The 27,068-nt window shown below is 29.0% G+C and overlaps 1 protein-coding gene across 4 annotated transcripts in view; it reads left to right on the top strand.

The window, feature by feature from the left end:
• Positions 1–27,068, top strand: part of LOC129911626 (myocardin-related transcription factor B) — a 154,848-nt gene that overhangs the window by 55,703 nt on the left and 72,077 nt on the right. Inside the window, exon 1 of one of the 4 annotated variants that reach the window (XM_055989482.1) lies at positions 24,229–26,700. The exons of 2 other annotated variants lie outside the window; for them this stretch is intronic. In XM_055989482.1, coding sequence (XP_055845457.1) covers positions 26,694–26,700 — 7 coding nt within the window. In that variant the 5' untranslated portion in view covers positions 24,229–26,693. Of the gene's footprint in view, positions 1–24,228; positions 26,701–27,068 lie in introns of those variants that run through there. One more of the 4 variants, XM_055989483.1, reaches the window with a different exon arrangement.

The raw sequence follows: 27,068 nt of genomic DNA, 5'->3' as shown, positions 1-27,068 counted from the left end.
AAAATGACCTTCTGAAAAGGTTCGAATGCGGGTAGCGGGGAAACCACGCAACTTAAAATTAAATCATCACATCATTACAGTCCTAGAGAACATCCCTACAAAGTTTGATCAAAATCTAAAATGAGACAGCAATTCCGATTGACGCTTGCATACGGAATGACAGTTAACGGTCCATAAAAACTGTTGTAATCGAGAGCGGTGAAATTTTTTTTTTTAACTTTCTTATTTGACCCTTTTATAATGCAGCCCTATACTCGTTTTTCAGATGCATCGACTTTCCCTGGATTCCGAGATTTTACAAATTTTATGTCTAATTTGACTCGACTAATTATATTTTTATACATTGGTTATTGTTTTCTTCAATGATTCAGGCTTAAAATTTTTTGAAATAGATTGTCACTCTCATTTCGGAATATTTTATGTGTAAATTGTTTATAAATATACTTATTATCACGGCAACAAAAAAAAAAATATACGTAATATGAAAGCAGAAAATTCCTTAGCCGTGTGTGTCAGAGTGAAAAACGCATAGAAAAGCGATGTTACTTGTACCATGTCTATCAAAATGGGATTTAAAATTTATGTTGACACTCAGTGTCATTCCAAAGCTTAGCAAGTTGTATTTTTTGTTATTGTGTTTTTTTTTTTTACATATTTCGTTTTGTTCTTAATATCAATATGTACTCATATTGTAGACAAAACTCAATGGCAAATTATGTGAGTGAATGTGTAAGAAAAAAAGCGTACACACTTGAACCGTGGCGTTTGAATTGAGAATTTTTTATACTTTACTATTTTCAATTTCAGCAACAAAAGTTTTCAATCAAAAACATAAAAAACCAGCCCACCACTTGTAGGCATATTGATGCCACATTACACTCTTTCACATTACCAACCTTACTCTAACAAATTTTAACTGCTTCCAAAAAGTGGTCACTGCTCTAAACGCAATACAATATTTTTAAAAATGCTGGCCTTTGAACACACCCTTAGCAAAACTACGTAGGATCAACCGAATATATCATCATAAGACAACTCATCATGGACATCCCATCATGACAAAAGCCATCTATTTTCTTGCACAAAAGACCCTTATCTAAGTCACATAATTTTTGTGTTCACGACAATATTGTCAAAAAACCAAAAGGTATACAATTAAGCAAGTCTTAAAAATGATCCACAAGAAACATATAATTCCACCAACAACAACAACTTTTATTCTTTCTTGAAATTATTCAAGATTGTTTAAATGTTGATATAATCGCTGTCGTCTTGATGATTTTTCCGCTCAGCTCCTGTTTCATACCAAGAACCCTACTACATACCACATAAATAAATAAATTATAAGGTAAAATTTGTAAAATATTATCACTTCGTCTGACTTTAAGAATGATTTTTATTCAAGCAATTTATACTCTACCCACTTTGCTGTTATCGTGCAACTCAGAAAAGAAGTGAAAAAGAAGAAGGAGTCACCTGTGGAGATGTGCATCACAGACAGTATACATATTTTCACATGAAAACATCAGGAGACGAATAAAATTCCGAACAGACCAAAAAACGATCAAGTTCATTACCCTGCATTGCTCTAAATATTGTATATTAAGGTTAGGTGTTAAAAAAGCGGCAAAGTCAAAATTAAAACATGCTCAGTTGAACTCGGAGGCAAGAAGTGAGTCAAATTTTTCAATGCAATTGCTTAAAGGGTAATAATAGAATCTTAAATTCAAATGTCTGCAAACATCTTGGAAAAAGAGGTGATTTTTCGTTTGGGTAATATCTCGTAATAGTTAGGCGGCTTAACATTGAAATCGTGCACTTTGCGATAAAAGCATAACATTTGCCATGGTTGGTAGTGTTCAAAATTCATGTCATTTTGAGATATTGGGCCACTTTGGATTCCATCCGGAAAGGTAGATACAAAAGTTTTTTCCGTGTTACACCTGATCTAATGAAAATGAAATCAATATAATTTGACCATCATGTAAATAGTAATTGGCCATTTTATGAACAGTCTGTACGAACAACATTCAGAATATTACTAATTACTCTTTGAAAAAAAGAGGTAGATTGATGAAATTTTGTATCGACGTTTCATGTAGGTACCATTAAAATAATATTCAAATATGCGCCTCAAAATATTTTGGTTTAAGGGCATGGTGTTTTTTTTAGTAACAAAAAACACTTTTGAAATGCAACCACTTGAAAAATGTATGAATTTTCTAAAACTCGATAAAAATTTAAAACATACTTTGGGTCAAAATTCTGTACGTGCCAAAATGCTGTACTCCAAAATTCTATATTTTAAAATTCTGTAAAATCAAAATTCTGTATTCTAAAATTCTTAGAGATTTAGGTTCAGAATTTCGAAAAGAAAGCAAAATAATAGATTTGCAGAATTTTGAAAAGCAGAATTTTGGATTTACAGAATTTTGAAACACAGAACAACGACCCGTTCCACTTTGAGAATCAAATTAAATTAAAAATTAAATCAAAATCCACAATGGTTTTTCAATTTACATTTCCAATTAAATTTGGTGTACGCAATCGTCTTACTGATTCTAACAGAACTGCGTTTTTAGTTTTTCTCAAAAATTCGGAGAACGGAAATATGGCGTTGCCGTTTTCTGCAAAAAATCGACATATTTTTAGTTAATATCATAAATTTCATAAAAGGATAAGCCAATCTAATTCAGAATTTTCTGATAAATATTTTTTTTTATCATTTTTAAGTGTAAAAAAAAAAGGATTTTTGAAATTTTTTTTTTTAATTTACCTACCTAAGTTTTTTTACCTTCTATTTTTTCTTTATTTTTCGTCTGAAAACTTAACCAACATTTTTAATTTCTAAAAGTTGAACTACAACAGCAAGTACGTGCGACCCATTTTTATTTTATTTTTTGAATGACAGCAAAATGTCATCAAAATATCATGATGTGCTACATTTTTATTAATATTTTATTTATTTTTTTTTTAAACTCATTTTTTTTGTTTAGCATTTTTTTTTGAGTCATGCAAAAAAACACACCGACAAATAAAATTGTTCATTTTAGCAAAATTTTCATTCAAACACATGACAAATTAGACAATTCTTCGAGTTGACATTGTTAGCATATATTTTGTCTAGTTAATTCCTTAATTTCATTGTCATAGACAAAAACAAATTAAAAATTGAAATATTATTTTTCAAATAATTTTAACACCTGTAGGTAATGCTTCAGTCTATATAATTTTTTTTCTTCTATAATTTGGCAAACAAAAATGGAATGCCGACTACTTACATTTCAATAACACATTGTAACAACATGAAATTATTCTGCATAAATGCACTTTCTTTCTCTCTTCATACTTCATTACATTATGAATATTTTAATAAAGACAAAGAAAAAAAAAAAAAAAAGGATTTCATTTTGTTAAAATAATATTATAATAATTACATAGATATTTTGTGTGCCAAAAAGAATAATTTTTAATCAAAATAATATAACATTGTAAGGTTAATAATGATTTTTTTCGATTCAATTTGTTGAAAAAGAAAATTTGAAAAAAAAAAATGAAAACAAATTAAATTCCGAAACGAGGTACTGGTGACTGTCAGTTAATTGACCACATACAGAAAATAATTAATTTTCAGCTTTTTAAGTAAAAACGAAAACAAAACTCGGTCATACAAAATTGATTTTTGGCGGGAGGGATTGCGTTAGGTCAGGATTGTTTGGGTTCGAGTAAGTGTTGCGTTAATTAAATTTTTGAACACACTTTGAAAACTTTTTGTTTATTTTGTAACAAATTAAAACAAAAATAAAATTTGTTTGTAAACAATTATTTTGCACTCAATAGAAAAAGAATTGTCCAAGGACATCACTTTAGCAAGACGTTTGAAAAAATTGTATTCATCACCAAAAATATTGCAAATTTTTAGAAAGTTGAATAGTTAGCAAAAAAAAAAAAAAACATACCAATAATAATTTTAAAAATTAGTAAAGAGATTTTTTAAATTAGTAAAGAGAAGAATCATACAAAATCCAGATAATTTTCAAACAGTTTAAAAAAAAAAAATTATCATTGATTGTTGTTTTATATTTAGTGAATTTTCTCACACCAAATACAATCATGTAACAATTCAATTGCTGCTATTTCAAATTTTTCTTAAATTTATTTTCTTTTAAACTGTCATAATGCAATTTTACAGATTTTCATTTAACTCGTAAATTAAAGTTGCTACATATTTGTACCTATACCTAAAATGGGAATAAATTGGCACACATTTTATCTTTTTGAAGACGTCAATATCTGTTTATATATAAATTTGTGCGAAATAGAATTCCAAAAAAGAATTACGAAGTAATGACGTTATGTCTTACATCTGCCGGAAACTAATAAATTCTTTTGATCCTGTTTTCATTTTAGATGTCAAATAAATTTATTTAAATTTTGAAAAAAAAAAAACAAATAAACACACACCTTACAATAGCATCGAGAGTAGGTGTATCTGTTTTTGTTGGTTAATGTGTGGGTATAAGGTAAATGAATTAACCCTTAACTATAGTGGTGAAAATTTGTGGTGTTTTGAAATGATAAAATAAAATACAAAATTGAATTTTTTTATAAATTTTGTTTTTAAGCATCAAAAGATAACAATTTAAAAAAAAATAAAAAAATAAAAAAAAAAAAGAGAAAATTCATTTTCAACGGTTTTTATTAACTTTTTAAAAGTTGATGTGGGTCCCCTGGACCCACCACTATAGTTAAGGGTTAAAGGGCAACAGGTTGTTTTTACTTGTAAAGATATTTTAGGATATTTTCATTTTTAGTTTCGGTATTTAATTACTTAAATTTAACAAAGCAATTAAAAAAAAATTTTCAAGTTGGAATTTAAAAAGAATGTATTTAAAATATTTTGCAACATTAGCTTTAACCTAATAATAGAAATATTTTAATACATTGAAAATAGTACATAAGATCAACAAATAAAAAATAATTGTTACACTCATGAAACTTGGCAAGAAGTTTGCTTTTGAAATAAGAACCAAGGATCAAAAAAGTCTATACAAAAAAGTTGGATGGAAAGGTGTTTTTTCGCTGTCAAAAAGGAGGGGTTGAAGGTCGAAAGTATAGTGAAAAAATTGTTTGTCGAATATCATCATATGGCACATGTTTTTAAAGTATTTTTTGATGTTGAATCTAATGACGTAAAAATAAAGTCAATACGATTGCTCTAAAATATAATCAAAAACCTTTTAAAAAACATGATACACTGACGAAATTTGGAATGCAGATTTTGGATAAAGCAGGGATAAAGAATTCATAAAGTGATTATAAATATTTTTGGTGAAAAAGTGATTTTTTGATGGGTTGAGCTATATGTGAGAAAGAAATCATAACAGCTGACATAAATTTTGTTAATTTTAAAACTTGATGAAAAAGTTTATTATTATTCATTGTATGAAAACTCTTTATTCTTGCTTTTTATCCTAAATGCAAAGTTTTCACCAAATTTTATTAGGTTGGCCCATCATTTTTGTTTTCACTCAAACAAACACCCTTTTAACCATGATATTCTTATAGACACTTAAGATTCTTGTTTCTGATTTTGAAATATCAAAATTTTGTTAAACAAAAAATTAATTATTCAGTTTTGTTGAACATTGTAATACCTACATATTTTATTATTTCATGTTTTTTTTTATGTTTTCTTTTGAACATTGTAGGCAATAATTAACCCCGAACAGTTTGAAATTGAAAAACTTGTCAATAAAAAAAAAAAAAAAAGGTTAGCAACTTTTTCGTATTTTCCATACCTATATCCTTCAGAAATGATTTTTTGAATACGAAATTCAAGAAATTCCTAAAAAAAATTCAACTCAACTAATCACTACACCTTTATCTGTAGGACAAGTCATCATGGACATCCCATCAAATGACAACTTAACATGAAAAACATTTCTTAGAGCAAGCAAAGTAACTGGGTACCACTGAAATTTCGGAGCAAGTAGCGAAAACAAAAATGTTGGAAGAGTTATGTCTCATTGTACTTAGTTATTCATCTTAGGGTATGTTCAGTCGCCAAGTTCCAAATTGGTTCCCGTTTTGTCAATTATTTCTTAATTTAATGTAGAACGCGAAATTTAGTAACATTTCGCTTTCTTAGAACTTCAAATGATTTTCGTAGAGTAAATCTAATAATAATAATAATCCTGTGTGTGAGGCTTACTTTATAAAGTAATATTATGGTTAGGCTATGTTCGGTCATAAATGTGATTTAAATGTGACGAATATTTTTTCAACTAAAAGGGCAACCTACCTTTCGTCTGTATTTTATTGGTCCAAAGAATAATCTTCGTTTTAAATAAACTGTCATTGATTTTGTTACAAGCTTCTAGTTCTATATATTTTTATAGAATGCTTCTAGCATTCCAACCAACATATTTATATTTCACGGATATTAAATCAAACACATGTCATTTATTTATAATTTAATTTTATTTACAAAAATACATTTTAGCCTTATTTTTCGCATTATGAAAAAATAAAAACTCAAAAATTCAACTTGTTTTCCTAAATAACCAAATTGATTTCGAGTAATAAATTTTAATTAATATCCTAATTTGCTACAAAATAGAAAATTGCCAACATATTTTGTAATTAACCCATTTGCATCAATACGTTGACACGTTGACACTATTAGAAATTCGAAATGCTCATCGTATTCATGGAGATTACTCATTTACTATTAATCATTGAAATTTTATTAAAAATAAAATTGAACAAAAAAAAAAAAAACAAAAATATATAAAATTAAATTTATTTTTGAAAATTGAATTTCTGAAAAATGGTAGAAAATTATATTTTACCCCCTGGTGAGCATTCATAAAACTAATTTAGTCAGCCTAGCTAATGTTATACAAATAAACAAACAAATTGAGAAAAAAAAAATAAAATAGAAAATAATATAATTTCTATGTGAAAAGTACACACCCCCGGGACGCCTACACATTTCGGACACTCGCGCGAAAATTGCCGCCCGAAATGTGCAACTAGAAATTGCCACCCCTCTTAAATATAATTATAATAATAATTGAAAAAAAAAAAAAAATACAAAAATATGAATAACGGGCCTCCATAAAATTTCTGATTATAAAAAAAAAACTTACAATATTTAAAAATGATTTTTTTGTTGTTGCAAATTTAACGATTTTGTGCTCGCCTTGCTGTTAAAATAGCATTCTGTTGAGCATCGCAACGTGCTGAGTTTATGGTGGTTTCGGGGGGTCTTCTTCAGCTGCTTTCCCCCCAACATCCTTCTACCAGCAGCCGCATTGGCCTGAGTGAATAGCTGCTGGCCGTTGCTGAATATACTATATAACTAACGTCGAAAAAACGCTCGTTTTATGGCGGCGGTTTTTGCTTCTTTTGCGGTCGGTCTGCTGCAATTTGACATGTGTCTGCAATGCCCGCTGAATATTTACCTAATTTATATGAATTAAGTGCCAAAAATATGAACATTTTCGATTTCTGCTGTTGCTTCTGCTATGCCTATAGTATTATATAGTGATTCTTGCTCCTCCTGATGATGATTAGACCCCGAAACGCATTGGGGTGAATGGCAATGACGGGGGATCCTACTATACAAGTGAATTTATATATGAATGTGGATGAGGTTGAGAGAGTGATACGGTCTCCGAACGTGAGTCATGTGTGCAAAAGTGGACCCACATGCAATATGATTTGATGTGGAAAGTGTGTCGTCGTTTGGTGTGAAAGTGGGCTATTTAACAGTGGGTGGTAAAAAAATTGATACACATGTGGTGAAGTTTTTTGGGGCGAATAAAAACAGGTGTTACACATTTGTATGCTCGTAGGGCATCCTTCTATTTAGTCAAACATACCAGTAGTCTATGTTTTATGTTATTTAAAAAGCAAGACATTATTATTTTTTTGTCATTAATTTTAGAAGTTTAAAAATCAATAAAAAAAGCGGATTGGGGACAAAATCCCGAAAACCGAAATCCCGAAAACCCAAAATACCGAACACCCCAAATCCCGAAAACCCAAAATCCCGAAAACCCAAAATCCCGAAAACCCAGAAACCCGAAAACCTAGAATCCCGAAAACCCAAAATCCCGAATGGGATCCCGAAATTCCGAATAATTATATAAAATGAAAAATTTGCTCAAATTTTTCATTTTATATAATTTTTCGGGATTTCGGTTTCGAAAACAATACAAGGTGTGAAATTAAGGTGTTATTACGTAAAAAACAATATAAGCTTATGATTCCGTTAATATCTCTTTTTTACATGATTTCAAGTTCTTATTGTGATTTCAGCAGTGTTTTGTAATGATTGAGTTAAGTTGGAAAATCGTTGAACTGAAATCAAAAGAATTATGAGTTTTAATATTTAACTTATAATAATTGTATGTTAAAAATTGGTTTTAATTTTATGTTTCAGTTAAAATTTCAGTGAAACAGAATTTTGAAGAGTTTTTTATTTCTTCTGTTTTTTTTCGGGATTTTGGCCTTTCTGGATTTTGGGTTTTCGGGATTTTGGTTTTTCGGGATTCTGGGTTTTCGGGATTTTTTGTTTTCGGGATTCTGGGTTTTCGGGATTTTGGGTTTTCGGGATCTTGGGTTTTCGGGATTTTGGGTTTTCGGGATTTGGGGTTTTCGGGATTTAGGGTTTTCTGGATTTTGGATTTCGGGATTCTGTCCGTCTCCCAAAAAAAGCATCACTTAGGTTAAGATTGTGACAGATCCTTTATTAAGATGTCACTTTTTCATACAAATCCGTAGTGTCTGCCTTTCTTTCAGCATACGAAACAGCTTTTTGATTCCAGTCTTCAATTTAGCAAACCAAAATTAAAAGAAATAATAAAAAAAATTGTTTCTAATAGCAAAAACTTGAATATAATCCATTTTGTTTTTTTTAGGATTAAAGTGCAACAAAATGCTGAACTGGTTCCTTTAAAGATTAAACTGTGTTATACTCAAAATATATGCGGTCGGAGACCTATCACGTTTTGTAGAGCTAGTTGCACTGATTACGAAATTAGTTTAAAAACTCCGTAACACTCCCAAAATCGGGAGTAAGGGGCCTTCTCTCATTGAAAAAAATCTACCTTCGTCAAATTTGTACCCATTTTAGATTTCTTAACAGTTTTGGATAGAAGACATTTAGACCTTTTCAATAATGTACAAAATACGTGTTTCCGTTAAACCACATAGAATTTATAAGCTTGCAAAGTCATTTACTCAACTTGGACATCAAAGTGGGGAGATATACCTCCCCTCCCATAGTAAAAAATCCTCTACAAAAAACCGTTATCAAATACTGGCGCTAAAGATATCGTACTACGTGTCAAAATAACACTTTTGTTTGGTGCCTAAACGTTCGAATTTCTGTATCTGGGTTGAATTCGAGACATTTTCTTTCAAAGCCTAAATGGAATTTTCAAACTTTGGTAGCTTATAAATTCTAGGTGATTTAATTGAACCACATGTTTTATACATGGGTACAAAAAAGAAATCACACTTACCTTCACATATCTCCTCTTTTTGGTACCTGAACAATTTCGCACAATTTTGACGACATATTACATTACTTATATTAAAACTGATAAATGACAAAGAAAAAATTGTTTTTAATGCAAAATATTTTTATTTGCTATGCATTTTTTTTTTCTTGTATATTTTTACTTGCTCTATATGGCAAGTATTGATTTCGTTTAAAAAAAAATTCGAGATGGCCAAGTCCGAAGAAGTGGGTGTCATAATTCCTTCCGTCCCTCTATGCGTCCATTTGCATAGATTTCCACAGCCTAAACGGGTGGACCAATTTCCTTCAAATTTGGTACAAATGATTTTTATCGAATTCTGAAAGTTGTCTCGCTTAGAAATTGTACCTTCCATACAATTTTTTTTCTATATATTGCAACTATCTCAAAAACGGCTCTAACGACATTGATTAAACTTTGCGCACGTAATATTGAAATCAATTGGCAAAAAACTGCATTTTTAGTTTTTCTACAAAAAGTCAAAAATAAAAAAAAATTTTTCATTGAACAAAAATTCCTCCATGTGGGCTCTTATATACAGGGTGTCCCACAGTCACCGCCCCAAACAAAAACCATGGATTCCTGAGGTCATTTTAAGTTGAAAAACTTAAGAGGTAATTTTCTCGTTTCCGTCCCGTTTTCGAGTTATGACGATTTTTATGATTTTTGCTTTCCATTCCCTTAAATGGCTTTATCTTTGCCAAAATATGTCTGTTTTGAAAGAATTTTTTACAACCAATCAAGAATTTGTTACAGTTTAAGTTTGTACCAAAACTTTTTTTTTGCTGACAAACGTTTCTCCGCAATTTTGCAACAAACCCAATTTTCTTCGTTTTTTAAGTTGTTTTTTTCCCTTTCATATCATTTTATTTAAAAAAAAAAACAAACTTAAACAGTAACAAATTCTTGATTGGTTGTAAAAAAATCTTTCAAAACAGACGTATTTTGGCAAAGATAAAGCCATTTAAGGGAATGGAAAGCAAAAATCATAAAAACCGTCATAACTCGAAAACGGGACGAAAACGAGAAAATTACCTCTTAAGTTTTTCAACTTAAAACTACCTCAGGAATCCATGGTTTTCGATCCATGGGGCACCCTGTAGAATAGAGACAGTTTACATACATCTACAAGTAAACTAACATAAAGAAGCTTTGAACTGCATGTTTTTGCAAATAAAAAATCCTGCATTGTAAGAAAATTCAATGCAAAATGTTTTCATTAAATATTTTTTTTATTATCGTCGAATTTCTTACATTTGTGTTTAAGTTTGATAGGTAAAACTTTAGTTTTAAAGCAACAAGTTACCTATTGCACAAAACAAAAACTGCAGTGATTTATATTTTAATTTTCACTGTCAAGTGCTCTCTACTTTCAAAAATGAATAGAACATAAAGTATCAGAAAAAGCAATTCCTTCCAAAATTTCGCTTTTATTTCACGAGAATTATCTAGACTTTATGAATGTATGATTAATGGCAATCAAATTTGTAAGGATTGATAAAATAATCGGTATGTGCTATTATGAGAAAAACAATAGTTCGGATACCTACTCAAATCACTCCCAACGTATTTCATCCGCCAAGGTGATGTTTACTATGCTTACCAATAAAAAAGAGACATCAGTCGGTTTTTATTCTTTTAATTAACAATTGTCTGAAATTTACGTTTCCCAATTTTGAATTCAGAATTTTCTGCAGTCATTCCTAATGTCCAATAAATTTCAAGGTTCCATTTTCGGTTTATTTTTAAAGTGACGAAAAAGAAACGTAAAATGTCTTATTTGAGCATGTCATGACTTTCTTTATGATGCATCAAATGTTTTTATATCTTGGCAATAAGCAAATCAAAAATATTAAAAATAAAACAAAATTTTAAAATTTATGAATTTTTTTTTCTTACAAAAATAAAAAATTTCTAAAATCATGTCCAAGTATATAAAAATTCAACCAAAAAAAAAAATTATATATCATAATTTAAGTCAAATTTAAGCATGAAAAAGTACTTAAAAATGTTAAATTATTTAATTACTTAATTATTGCTTGATGATAAACATTTTCACTCAGACTGTTTTATGTCTATACAGATCCTCTACCACACACCTATATAAGAGTAAATGTTAAAATATAAATCGTTAAGATAGATTTGTATGTGTTGACATTTCTTTTATTTTTATTTTTTGTTGGTTTTTAGTAGATTTGGGAATGTCACAGTTGAGTTGAAATGTTCCTCCGTCTTTGGTTTATAATTAACATTTTGCAAAAATTTCACCCGAAAAGCATCATTAACTGGATGAGATATGTGAGTTGATTTTTCATTTTTTTTTTTTTTTGAAAAGAAATAGAAATATATGTCATCCTGGCTGTGGTTATGATGCTGGTGTGTGTCTGTTTTAGTTGGCATACTTTCATATAATTTTTTTTTTTTAAATCCTTACGCTTGAATTATAGTAAGTAGATGCTAGTACTTTAGTTTTTAAATGGAGCGTTTTGTTGCTTGATGATTATAATAATGATGCTGACGACGATGTTTTTTTTTTGGTGTGAAAAATTAAAATTGGATAACAATTCAATAAGTTTGTCAGTTCATTGACATGTTGTGACTGTTGCTTATTTTTTTTTTATTCTTAAAAAGACTATTTTAACAACTTGAGGTGAGGTGGTCTTTTCACGCCTTGTCAAAATTACTTTAGGTATTATTTTGGCTTTACGGGTAAAAGATTTGAAATATTTTAGTGAATTTAATTGTAATTAGTCAATTTTCAGACTGTTCCTAAAATGACGCATTCTCACAATTAAAATTTCGTCTATGATTGTCTTTAAGAAATGATAGTGTGCCAACGAAGAATAAGATTTACCCTTTGTTATTGATTTCTACCAAGTCTTCATGAACTTGATCCCAAGCTGCGAGGTATCAAAAGTCGGTTTTCTCAGATTGCTGATTTCCTATCCTTGGATCTTCCTATCAGTCGATTAGAAGCAAGAGTTTTGACCTGGTGGTGCGACTATGTTAATCATATGTTTTTTGGGTCGCTGATACCGAATCAGAAGTCAATTTTGCTTCATCACGTCAGGTTTTTGAGATAACCTCAAAAAATGTCACAGCTACACAATTTTTTTTTATCTGGGGGGTGCGAATATGTTAACTATTATGTTTTTCGGGTCGCCAATAACAAATTCGTAGTCTGTTTTGCCCAATCTCGTCAGGTTTTCGAGATAACCTCAAAAAAGATGTTCGTTTCAGAAAACCTGACGTGATAGACTTCGAATTTAGTTTCAGCGACCCGAAAAACATGTATTATGTCGCTTCCCGAGGTCAAAAATTATATTTGCGACCCACAAAGTATATGAATAATATAGAGAACAACGAACCCCGTTGTTTGGGCTCACTGTCTGCTTTTGGGTAGGTGCTCTTTTTTTTTTATCGAAAAAAGGTGTTTTTTCTATCAAACTGAATTTAAATTAGATTTTTAGGGTGACAACTCTTAGTATTGAGAGATCTTCGCTTCATTGGTTCCCCTTTAAATCCAATAAAAATTCAGTTTAATACATAGAAAAAAAAACATATAAAATCAAGCGGTTTTCCGCATGCAGAACTAAGCAGAAATCCACATAATTTAAGACGAAAGTCATCTTGGTCTTTTTCTCCGTGTAGGATATGATAAAGCCCCTAAGTTAAGACTCTCAGATCTTCTCTTAACTTAAAATATTTTTTTTTAAGGAGAAAAAACGCTTTTTCAAAACAAAGTGCTTCCAAATTGATTTTTATTTAATTTCGTTGTGAAGAATCTGGACGATAATAATGAAGTCTTAAAAGAATTCCCAGTATAATATAAATGAAAATAGCTATATTACGTAGAAATAGCCTCAGTTATTTGCAAATGCAAAATGCTTGCCAGTAAATTGTTACCACCAAATACATTCTTCTACTGGTGGTTTTGCCATAAAAATTTAATAAAGTTGCAACATTTAATTGCCAATCTCCGGCATATTTTATTGCTATTAAATTACTTTTGAAATCTATATAAATGAAAATCCAATAAAAGTTTAAAATTTTGAAATATTTCAGTTATTTTTGTAAGTCGTTAAAAATCTTACAAATAAATTGTGGCTGGCTGTTTGGTATTTTATAGCTATTGTTCTGTTTTTTTTTTTTTTTTTTTTTTCTGGTTAATGAAGTAGCAATAGTCTTCTAAAATGATGAATTTGAAACAAAGCAACTAAATCAAAAGAAAATATGATCTAAAGAGAAATAAACAATTTATAGGACAGCAGTAATATTCCACATCTATATTTTTTAATTTTGTTTAATTTTTCTTTTCAAAAAATTTTATCAGCACACAAAACATTAATAACAACAAATAAAAGACAACATAAATCATTTTTTTTATTGTTATATGTTTTTTTTGTTTTTTTTTTTGCTTTATTTTTATAAATACTTTTATAATAAAGATGTTATTAATTTTTATGTTCACATTTGTTTAAAAATGTCAGCACTGAAAAGCACTTGAAAATTTTCAAGCATTAAATTATTATCAAAAGAGATTTTTTTCTTTCGTTTCGTATCGTTTCGTTTGTTTCTTTTCGGGGGGTATTTTTTTTGATTTTATATCCAAATTTTATAAAAATTTATTTAAAAAGTTCTTAGCGTTTGTATTTTATGGTATCATGATGGTTGCCAAATAATATTCTGTATAGTGAGTAAATTTGTATTTGTTTCTATGCTGAGGCATAATTATACAATGTATATAGATTTTTGTTTGGATGAAAAATATAATTTTTTTTAGTTTTTTTTTGTTTTCAAAATAAATGAGAACATTTTTGGAAGAAGCAAGTAGGTTAAAAACACCCACGTGACTCCTATTTGTCTTGGCACAAAATGATGCAATTGTTTCAAATTGATTACTAAAAAATGTATTTTTTTTTTGTTTGAAAATATAAATAAATAAATAAATTGTTTTAAATTGCTTCAAAATACGTAACATAGGTAGGTACATTTTATTTCAAGTTTTTCTTCTTTGAAAACACAAAGCTAAGTTATCAGATAACAAATGTTAGTTGAGTAAATTGAACTTTTGTAAATATCTCTCAATGGTTCAGATTTTTACAAAAAAATAAATGGAAAAGGTCAATCTTTAACCGTTTTCGCTGAAAATAAATCAAAAATGGTCAATTCAAAGGAAAATGTCGAATATGTCAAGAATATATTACAAAAATAAATATGAAAAGGATGTTTTTTCTAAGTTTATGTATTAAATTGAGTATGAACTAAATAGACTCTCAAAGTTCTTTAGACCCAAGATTATATCTCTTTTCGTCTTAAGTAAAATCTAAAGACAAAAATGAGTTTTCCACTGTGATTTGAATCGCTGGGACGACAAGCACAATCAATGCAATTTCGAATATTTCAGGAGACCGATGTTCTAATATCTAGGTCAAAGCGTTCAGCTTCCAGAAGCGTTTTCGCCCGCCCAACTTCAAACGGCTATATCTCGGAATTTTGAATGCCAAAAGGTAGTGGGGACTCTAACCTGCATTTGGGTACCACTCCCGTCCCTGTAAGTGCACGCGTTCTCAAACCGGGAGAACTTAAAAAATCGAAAAAAATAGGCACGACATTTTTTTTTAAGGAAAATGTGGCGGACTAACATGGAAGGAGATAATTTAAAAATCTGACAATGGGCAAAGCGTAGGCCCATGACCCAAGCTATCATTTGGCACCATTCCCAAAATTGTATTTCAAGCGGTTTAGCTTCCAGGAGCGTTCTTATGATGAGGGGATTTTCTCGGAATTTTGAAAAAATCGAAAAACCGGATTATACCACTATCGGGTAGCTGAGAAAATAAGCTCTAGGAATTGATACATTTGCAGATGAGATTTATTTTTTTCTCTCAGCGCTAAATCTCACTGGTTGACCGAAACATACAAAAATACAAAATAAAGGTTTCTCTCAGACCTTTTCAGGGTTATTTTATGACCTTTATTGAAAATGGCAACAAATAAGAAATATTAAGGAACCTTTGAAAAAGTTCAGATTTATTTCTGATCTCTGATTGTAGGTAAATGGATTTATTCGTTTTTCAACACTTTTTCTCGGATTTTTTTTATTTAAATCCTCTGATATCAAATCTGGCACTAGAACGAAAATTGTTCAATTATTTAACTTGTAGTGTGTGGTCCCAGCATACAAATCCTTTCGAAACATTGACCTATTTGATAATATAATTATATTGAGGGCCTTGCATCAAAAGTCCAAATTATTTTCTTTTGTGAGAAATTAAAAAAAAAACTCTGTGACAAATTAATTATTTCACGAATGCTTTAAAATGATTATTTAGCATATTTTCAATTGTTTCTTAATCAAGTTTTATTATGAGTAATTATTTTTTTTTTTTTTACCAAAAAATACTTTTAGATTTTAATATTCTTAAAACGAATTCGAAGATTTAAAAAAATCTATGTCGTCACGTTTAGAAAATTAAAACGCATCTCGAATCTTTTATACATATCTCAGAAACGTGGTGCAATAAATTGTTTTTTTTTTTTACTTCGGATTCGAATTTAAAATATTAAATTCTCTTAAAAAGCAAAACAAAACAAAAAAAAATGTTCAGTTTATTGAACGAACAGTGCTTTTTTTATAATTTGATTCTTTTTTAATTTTTACTTTAAAACATAGCTCGTAACCATAAAACTCCAAAATAGTCAACTTTTTATGAAAATAAATAGGAATGACGCTAAAATGGTGCCAATTTAAAAAAAAATCCTAAAAAAAAGTTTAAAGTTATATTTTACTTCTTGGACTTTGTTTTAAACATTTTTGAAATTTTTTTTATTTAATATAATAATAAAATACTCATTTTGTCTACCATTCTGCAGGCCCCCATTTTGAATTAAAAAAAAATTGGCAGCTTTTTTATATTCCGCTCACAAATATGCTTCAGTGTACCAAATTTCATGATTTTTCGTCAAGAAATGGCCGTGAAATGATTTTTGACTCCAAGAAGCAACAGAAGCACCAGTATTTGGTGGATTTTTTTTTTTAATTAATGAGTTCATAGATTTTTATTTTATATTTTGTTTTAACTTAATGTCAAAAAGGTTTTCAAAAATAACATTGTAATTTTTTTTTAAATGGCGGCCACACGATCCGCGGTCCTTTTTCACCTGGTATACAGTTATGGTACATCTGACCAAAATAATCAGGTTATTCTTAAGAAATGTGGTTACAATGCTGTGAAGGAAAAACATTAGTAAAAGAAAACTAAACAATTTATCAAAAAAGGTACGTTGCACTGTTGATAACGTAACTATAATAATTCAGAAAAAATTTAAAAGTAATCGGGCCAATATTTTCCCAGTTCAAAAAATGTAATTTCGAGATAATCGCAGAAGAAAGAAATTAACAATTTACTCTTTCTATCGTCAAGTTACTTTTTCGTACCACAGCCATCAAACTGAACTTAAAATTCAAAATCTAGTTTACAAAAAGTCTAAAAAAAAAAACAAAAAAAAAATTAAAACAAAAACGAAAAAATTCTCTGTCGAAAAAAAAAATTGACCTTTATTCAGGAAGTCGCAAATTTTCAAGACTAACCTACTTTTAAAGCTATTTTAAGAAGTTTGTAGGAGAGCGACAAATAAGTCTTGCCTTCTTGACAAATTATAAATTTTTGTTACCAAAATTCTTTTTATAGAACTGCCTTCATACCCTTGATTGATTTATAAACTGTAATATTTTCTTTTTCTTTTCTATATTCAAGTTTTGACATAACCTTGGTATACTCAATCTTCTTAAAGAAAACAATTCCTAAAAGTACATTTATCAAAAGCCCACATCTAAATAGATCTCTCTTTCTTTGTTTCATGAAAACAAATAAATATATCATCCAATGAAGACATGAATAACGGGCACATGTCAATTTTTTTTTGTTTTAACGCACTTTGACCTTTTCAAACAAATATATTATTTCCATAGAAATACATAAAAAAATAGACAAATAGATATATAAATTCGTTTTGTGTTATTTGGAGAACTCATAATCCCGAAGTTAGGTGGAATATATGTATATTAAATTTTATGATAGCTGTTCTAATTTTCAATCAAGCGCCTCCACATTCATCAAGAGAAATATTATTGGTTTGTGAATGACCTTGTCATCAGAGTATAAACCAATTGCAGCAATATACCAATTTCTAGTACCATCTCCAGACAAAACAAGACAGACAGAAGACGTAAAAAAGATTGATTGACATTTGACAAGAATACACCCAAAAAATCAATTCGTCTTCAAAATTTAATAAACAGACACTCTCGAAAAAAAGAACCCTCTCCTGGGCCAACACATATGTTTTATTATCCGTTAAATTGGCTAAAATGAAAAACATGGCTTCATAATATTCAAAAAATTTTTGAAAAACAAAATGGTCTACAAGAAGAGGAAACTTTTATGTGATTTTCTTGTAGGAAAAACAAATCAAGCCAATGCTCACGGGAAATATAAACAAATTAGTAATTAATTTCGTCTTTTTTCTTTTGTATTGGTATGTGTGTTTTTGTGTGCGTTTACACAGACTTCTGTAAAAAGCATCAAATTTTGGCTAAAATGTTGCAATATTTAACGCCACACAACACACACCCGCTATTAAAATTAAAACCCAATCGACATGTGTGCAACAGGCAAAATGCTGTTTTTTTTGATGTTGTTGTTGATGTTTTGAGCTGCTTCGGACTTGAATCTAGGACATAAAATTCTAATATTTAATTATAACGAAATTCCGCACTGATACTGAAATTGAATTTTTATTGAGCGTATACAAAAATTAATTAAATTTAATTGAGGACACATTTTAATGTTATTTTTTTTTTTTTGTTGTTGTCTGATTTTGTTTTTGTTGTTTCTGATGATTGAACTACCATGACGATGATTTGAGGAATTTTCGTTTTTGCAAACTTCCAAAGTTCACCATTATTACCTTTTTTTTTGTTTGGTGTGGGTGTCTATTGAACACTTTGATCAACGCAAACATTCGATTGAAAATCCTTGAATTTTTGCTGTAAAATTCCTTGTTTTTGTTTGTTTTTGTTGAAAGGGGTTGTAAATAGTGGCCACCACTAAAGCAAACATAAAACCTCCAAAAGCAAAACAGATTGATGACCACAGTGTAAACAATATATCGCGTCGTGTCGTCGTAGTCGATTCAGGAAAATAAAATCAGTTCGAACAAAAAAAAAAAATACATTGAAGAAGCAATTAGCCGAGTAATCGGTTCTTGGGCCATCAACAAACAACATCAATACAATGTACCTTAGGCTATTGACAGTAGTGGATTTAGCCTTCTGGGTGTCCTTAAAGTTCAAAATCCAATGTTTAATTTACCCATCAAAGAAGGGAAAAATGTTCACTTCTGGTATATTTTATCAGAATGTAGTTAAATATACCAGAAAATAGTTAAATATACCAGAAATAAAGTTAAATATACCAGAAGTTAAGTTATTCCTGCGTTATTTTCTCTCTGTGCTGATAACTTTGCAGTGGAAACGAGTGGCTCATAACTTCGCGAAGAGTAAGAGAAAAATCGGAGAAGCTATGCTTTTCGATCAAAACTCTAATAAGAGTTAAACAAATCTTAGAAAAAAATCTAATCTAGGTCGATTTTGCTTCTACCATCTTCCTTATACTGAATAAATCCGGCACTGAGCAAAAAGCAGAAAGTTTACATTTGGTTTTTATGACACCCTAGATATGCCCTTTTTTTATTTTTGGCCCAAATAACAAATTATATTGGTTGATAGCTTGGTGGTCTGTTGCTTGTTCTATAAAGCGGCTATATTGTGTCATATCGTTCTTCGTATATAATCATCAACGCGCAACCAACCAAAAAACATTTTGCTGTTCGATGACACCCTCAGATAATTAATTGGAACTTAATTAGCTCCTGATGTTGATGTTTTATATTAGTCAGACGCACCACCACACGACCGATATGACACCGTGCCACCCGTTTTAGGTGAGTGAATTTCGACATTTTTTGTTTTAAGGTAGAAAAGTTGTGATTTGATAAATTTATTGAAAAAGAAATTGATTGTTCCAGAAGATAATTTTGAAGAAAATATTTTGAATAAAAAATAGTTATTAAAAAAAAATAGTAACTTAAAGATAACAGCCAAATAATAAATCAAGTAAGGATATTTGAAATCCAACAGAAAAGAAATCTTAATTTCTTTTTAAATATAATCATAATCTAATTTTGACATCTTTAATTTTAAAATATTCAACTGTTATGGTTTAAGGAAAGAAATAGAAATATGTAGGAGTAGGTACCTAGAAGTTGTGTGGAAAAAGTTAAATTAGTATTTTGTTGTTGTTAATAACAACATGATAATACTGGAACATACTTTTTCAATAAAATAAGAAACGATTTGTAGGGATAGACCTAGGTACTCAATTTCCTTTAGTCAAAGTGATGTGCAAAGTCATTATCTTCCTTGTACTGACAATCTTCCTTGCACAAAGTAATACAGAAGTAGGTAACTTAGGTATATATTATATTTGAAAGGAACGAAAGGACGAAGCATGTTATTCTAATAATCTACTACCTACTAAAATTCTGTTCAAAAATCTGAGATACTAGACTTAAAATAAAACACAAATGATCTCAAAATCTTATAGTAAAAAAAAATATAATGTTAAAGCTTTCTATGAAAAAAATAAAAGAATAATATTTTTAACAACATTTAAAATTTGTTTCTTTAATAAAAAACCATCTTTCAAAATACAAAGAATTTTCAGAAAAATAAATTCAAAATCGTAAGAGCCGTTTTTTTTATAAATGAAAGGTTTTAAATATTTTTCATTCATGAAACTGTTTAAAAAAAAATATTTTATAAAAAAAATCGAAACTTCTTTTAAATCGAAAAATGTGTTTTTCGGAAATTACATCTCGTAGTGCTCCACCTTCATATCAATTTAAGTCATATCCAATTAAGAATAATAGTGAAGTAGGAAATTAAAGCAAATTATAAGGGAACCCGGCCGAAAAGCTTTGATTTTGGTGATATTTTTTTTTCAAACGTCGGTAATTAAAAATACTTTAAAGTCTATGTATGTTAAAAATTGCCGATGTTGGCGTATTTTTTTTTTTAATTAAAATTAAATTTTTTTTTGAACAAAACCATTTTTTTTCGGTAAAATTTCATAAAATAAATGATACCAAAAGATTCTCTAGGTGCTTGGTAATTTAAAGAAAAAAAAATTAATGGGAGTAAAAGACAATCTTCCATGTCGTTTAAGCGATAAATGCAATTTTTTCACAAACACCAACAATTTTTGCATACAAGTTTTTAAAAAGCCAGAATCTCGTTTCTATCTGTACAATTTAAATCCACTAAATTAAGTCAAGATTTTATGAAAGAATGGTCCTCAACTCAGAATTTTGAAAAAAAAAAAAGTTATTAAAAATTTTTAAATAACTTTTTTTCAAACTTTTTCGTAGTAAAATATGAATTTATTTAAAAAAAATGTTTAGCCATAAAAGGATATATTTATTACAGCTTTCAAAAAAATAAATTAAAAATTAATTTTATTGGATTTTTTGATAAAAACTGAATTTTTGCATTGAAATAATTGATTTTCTCAAAGACTCGCAAATAAGAACTAAACTTTGCTTTTTAAGCTGGCGAAAGAAAAACTACAAATAAGCAAAAACTTAACGCAGTCCTATTTCTGAAAACCATTCCTTTTATGTGTCACCTATGTATTTGCAATTTGAAAGCTTCTAATGGGATAGTTTTACATTGGCGATACTTTTCTCTGTTTTAATAAAATATTTTGAAATTGTTATGTTTTCAATTACTTTTTTGAATATATTGTAAAATCTTGAAAATAAATCGAATCCAAATTATGTTCAAGCAGGTATCAAATTTATTTGCCATAACACATTGTGTTTTATTGTTCCATTTCTTTAAAATGATTGCTTTTAGTTTTCCAATCAGCTGAATTTTTGGATTTATATAAACAAAGCTTCAGGAGTATCCTTTGTTCGACAAAAATTCTAAAACAATAAAAATCAATTTTCCATCTTGAATTTCATCAGACAACCGCATAAGTCCCTATTGGATACAGCGTTACCACTTGCAGAAAAAAAGTCGAAGTAGATTTGAGGAAAAAATGGAAGTAGATTGAGAAAAATCGAAGTAAATTTCAAAATATCCTTTTCTTTATAAAAAATCGATATAAAAAAAAAAACAATTCTATTAAATTTATGTTAAGTTAAATAATTTAATTAGTAAAAACAACTAAAAACAAAAAAATTGAATTCTTTCAAACTACATATTTTCGGTGTAAATGTATTTTTATACATTGTTTTATACAAATTTTTAGTCAAATTTTTGGTTTTCTGAAAAAAGAAGTAGATTTGGCTTAAATTTTGATAACTTGAAATAGATTGGAACAGAAATTTTAAAATGAAGTAGATTTCGTTATTTTTGTGATGGTGCGAAGTAGGAAGTAGATTTAATTTTTTTTTGGAAAAAAAGAAGTAGATCTACTTCAATTGAAGTAAAGTGGTACCACTGATTGGATATACATTGCATTTCTTGCTTTTGTTTTATTATGATTTATTTATTTATCTTTTTTTTTTTCTACACACACTACAAATCTTAGTTACTTTTATCGATCCAAGTATGTACTCTTATGTATCTATGTAAATAGTTTTTAAACAAAAGAATAACTAAAGCTTGCCGATTGCTATCGTAGTTTTGACGTAGATATAGATTTTGTCTTATGATTATGGCTTAAGTCGCTTCCGGAAAAATTCTTAAGGTTGTTGATAATTATTCCCAATAACCATTCAAATTGATAAGACTCTTAAAAGCACATATACTTGGAATTATAAACTAGGAAAATGTATTTCCAAGACAATATGCTTTGTTTTTCTAGCAAATTGCAATTTTCCTAAAATTTAATCTAGAGGATATTTTTCTGTGGTAAAGATTTAAATTGAGATTCTACTAAGAAATAAGTTCATTTAATTGACTACCACCTCCATCTTCATAGAATTAAGCACTTCATTTCATAGTATTTTTGCGAATTTGTTTCATAAGTTCTTCGTCTATTCGAGATTTTTCATAAAAAAAATACCAATTTCCTGCGAAAAACCTTCCAAGTGCAAATCATAACTTCAACAACTTATCTCACCTAAAAGCATTTGCATAAGAAAAATCTTTGAATGTTGGGTTTTAAGTGCATGAACCCATTATTTCACAGTTCACACACTCAGTCTTATGATACAACCAGTTCTCACATTTTCAAAACTGGGTGAAATTAAAAACATAAAACTTGCTCCTTCTTGTTATGACCATTATAAGCGGTCATTATCACTCGGACAGAAGTCGTCGCAAAATGTTTTTTTTTTTTTTATTATTTTCTGTTTTGTTGTCTTACCAATAACACACTTGTGCTGATGATTTACGTTTTATATTATTCAAGTTAATCTTTCATTTATTGCTGTTTTTGTTTTTATTCTTTTTTTGTAATATTGTATATATACAAAGATATAGTTTTATATATTTTCCATGATAGTCGTTTTGCTGTAATCTCTTTGCCTTCGTCAGTTTTTTTTTCTTTAGAAATAACACTACTACAACTACTTTGCAAATAATATGTAAACAAATACATCCTTAAGTATCTGTGTGCTCTTAGTGGTTTTTTTGCACAAACAGCTGTAGAATCGGCTGACAACCTGAAGAAGGCAAATAAAAACAAAACAACTTGAAAAAAATGTAAATAAAAATCAACAAGAAAAATATTAACAAAGCTGTACTTTTGAGTTTCTGGGCCTTTGAACACTTTCAAGACTGATATTCTGTAATTTTATTTCTTAAAATTACGTTAGTTTCAATAAATTACGTAATTTTCAGGATTTGTTTCTTATAATACTCTCAGTACCTATGTGTTTTCGACCAGTTTATACCAATTAGCCGAATATAGTGATTTTTAACAATTTCTAACTCTTATTTTTACAAATTCATCGGTGCGTTAAATTATTCAACTTTTTTCTTTTTGGTCATAATTGTTATGGCTGCTCAATTCAATAGATAATTTTATACCAGTTAGACTTTCACTGTGCAGCTTATAGGTTTGTGGTCAGAGTCAATTAAGCAGAGAGGATGATAAAATTGACTAATTTTTGTACGCTGAAAACAAAATAACTAGTAATATTTTTAATTGTTTCTAAAATTACACCAGTTTATACCATTTCAAGTAGGTATGAGGAAATAAAACAGTTTTGTATAGATTTATATAAGCTATACCGAAATATTCGTGGCTTCGCAACTGAAAATGTTATTACAAAGTTTTCTTGTTTTGACTACTGAACAGTTTAAATAAAATAGACAAAAATTAGTACTAAAGGTACTAGGTTACTCCAATGGACGAAGTGTCCATCAAAATAAGAAGTTAATTTGCTTTTATTTATACATGCATTAGGCCAGTTAGTTATACCAATCATTAGGTTATTAAATGAAGAAATAAATGTGTTGACTTTGACAAGAAAATTTCAAAATTTAATTGACTTTGAAGAAAAATTGTTTGAATCTTCCGTACCTATGCATTAGACCAATTGTTCATAAAAATTAAAAAAAAAAAAAAAACTATTAGAAAAAAACATGTTTCTTTTATTAAGACTTAAAAATAAAAATATCATTTTCTTTTTATTAGCTTTAGACCAGTTTATACGAATAACATCAATTAAAAAATTTCAAGATTGACGATTAAAAGGACACTTGCATGTCGTAAATTTTGAACATTAGACCAGTTTCTAATCCACATAATCAACAAAGAACTGAGCAGGCAATACATTAAAAAAGTTTCATGACTGAACACAAAAAGGACACTAGACCAGTTTATACCAAACAAAGAATTTGTAAAATAAAATTAAGAAGATAATAAATGTTAAAAATGTCAAGACTGGGAACACAAAGACTTTTGAATACACATAAGCACATCTTTGTATGTCCTTTAGACCAGTTTATACCAATATGGAAATTTGTAAAAAAATCATGAATCCGACAAATTTAAAGACTGACGACGAAAGAACTTTTTAATAAAAACATAAGCCTGTCTTCCATCTGGTATAAACTGGTCTAATGCAATAGTTTATACCAATAATTTATTGCTGATCACTCAAAAATGATAAATTTAATTGAATGAAAAAAATTTTCGCTTTGAAATTATAAGTTCTTTACCAAAATAAATAAATAAATAACGCCCGTGTCAAGGCCCCCTTATACGCCCCTGCTTATAACCACTACCGGCCAGAAATACGGGTATTAAAAGAAAAATGATAAAATAAATAATAAAAATATGAACAAAAAAAAAAAATAACAAACAAAAACAAGAAAAAAAAAGTATGGTCAAGCCAAAACTGAAGAAAAAGAAGAAGAAAATTCTCTTTAAACGTCTTTTGCAGCAATGACACACAACACACTACTATACACAACTGCAAACAACTCTCAACTCGTAACTCGTTCTTTGCCTGCTTGTAACGAACAACACAAAAAATCCTACCAATAATTCATAGTCACTACTGTTGAGTATGTTCACCAAATCGCAGTCATTTGATTAAGTGTTGTTGATATTTTTTTGCTTACGAATTTATCGATAAGATAAATAAATATCTATAAAAACCTATCTATCGAGGGGAATTTTCTATCTGTATTTTGCAATTTGCGATTAAATCGAATTTTCAAGATGCGCGCAGAATGTCTTTACGGTCTTGATACAACGGTTGTTAAAAATATTTAATGCAACAAAAATTTACCCAAAACAGTTTGTATATCTGCGCGGTCAGTGGCGTGAAAGAAAAAAAACTCTTTATAACGGCCGCCAGCAATTAATTTGCCGGTAAACATTTTTTGTTTTTGTAACAAAGATACATTTGTATCTATTGACATTAAATTGGTGCAAAAACGAGTTTTCTTCTTCGTCTCTTCAAAAAACTCGGTGTGGCGTATCCCCTTCCTCAACCTCTCTGTCACTGCACCACCATATTTTAAGAGGTATACCTTAGTCTAGTTGTGGTGTGCAGTTTTGTTCTACTTGCTTAACCTGTATCTGTCCATCTGACGAGATGATGGTGCTCCATTTACCTTGCAGTTTATTCAATGAAAAAAAGATATTTCGACCAAATTGTGCGTATAAATTGGATTTAATATAAATTTACTAAGTTTTTTTTTTATTTTGTGCCGCTAAAATTGATTAAAATCGCCTGGCAGTGTTGGGCGTTTTTTTTTTGTTTTGTTTACCTTCACTCTAAAAACCATAGATTGACGTGAGCGTGGGGTTTGTGTATATGTTCAATTCAGTGATTTTATTGAAAATTTCTAACAAATTCACTAAAAGCAAAAAAAAAAAAATTTTGTTTGTTTGCAAGAATATCCTACACAGTTGAATAATTTCAGAAATTTCCAATAATTCCAGGAAATTATGCTCATGCATATTTTTTCGAGGCGAAATCCACGCGAATCCCGATGAAGACAGTTGATTTGTTTCATTCACTATTTGCATATCGAAATCTAATAAAAAATAAAAATGAAGATAAAAATGTTGTGTTTCTTTGAATATATCAGATTGATTTCAATCTAAAATTTAAATTTGTTGTTGTTTTTGAAATAATTTAGACCTCCCTCTTCCTACTATAAGGGTTTCTGATGTGAGCCGGGGGGTAAAAAACACGAAAGTTTAGTATTGTTTACATTACGTCATACACAAAGCACAGCTGTTGAATAAACAAGTATTATATTTTTTGTTTCTTTCGTTCGTCAAGCAAAAAAAAAAACATGGAGTTTTTCATTAATATTTTTTTTTTCTAAAAAATTTTATAATCGATTCGTGAGTTATTGATGGAGTGCGATTATAATTTTTACTTATTTTGAGAGGTGAAGTGTGTTTTTTGTTTTTTAATTTTTTTTTATCGCCGAGAAAAAACGAGTATAACATTGAACTTTGATAAATAGTTTTGAGCATTTACGACTTAACAGTGTAGCAGAGTCGTGAGTATCATTGACTCTTGAGTGAGTCTTATGACTCATTGGAAGATTTATTTGATTGAACTTTTTACACATTTGTATGAAATTGACAAATGTTTGGTAAGTGTCTTATCATAAGCTTTTAACTTATTTGTTTTTGTTTGGAAATTAATTGAGATTAAGGGCTTGATTAGAAAAAAATTATAAAATTGACTCATGATTATTTTGAGTGGTTGAAAATTTGAATGTTTACTGAATTCATTCAAACCGATTTATCAGGAAATATATCGAAAGTATTGAGTAATATTTCAAATTCAACTGATTAAACTATTAACTTCTTGCAAGTTTCATTTGCCCTATCTTAAGTAGTTTAAAATAATTTCACTGAAATTAATACTGAAACTCAATGAAGTTTGTTTTTGTCATACAGAAAAATGATTGAGTATAAATCGAAAAATTCTTCGAAAACAAACATGGAGAATATTTAT

Source organism: Episyrphus balteatus, chromosome 2, assembly GCF_945859705.1.
Source record: "Episyrphus balteatus chromosome 2, idEpiBalt1.1, whole genome shotgun sequence".
In the NCBI taxonomy this organism is placed as follows: Eukaryota; Metazoa; Arthropoda; class Insecta; order Diptera; family Syrphidae; genus Episyrphus; species Episyrphus balteatus.
Note: the sequence above shows the minus strand (reverse complement) of the source record. Positions and strands in the feature narration are given on the sequence as shown.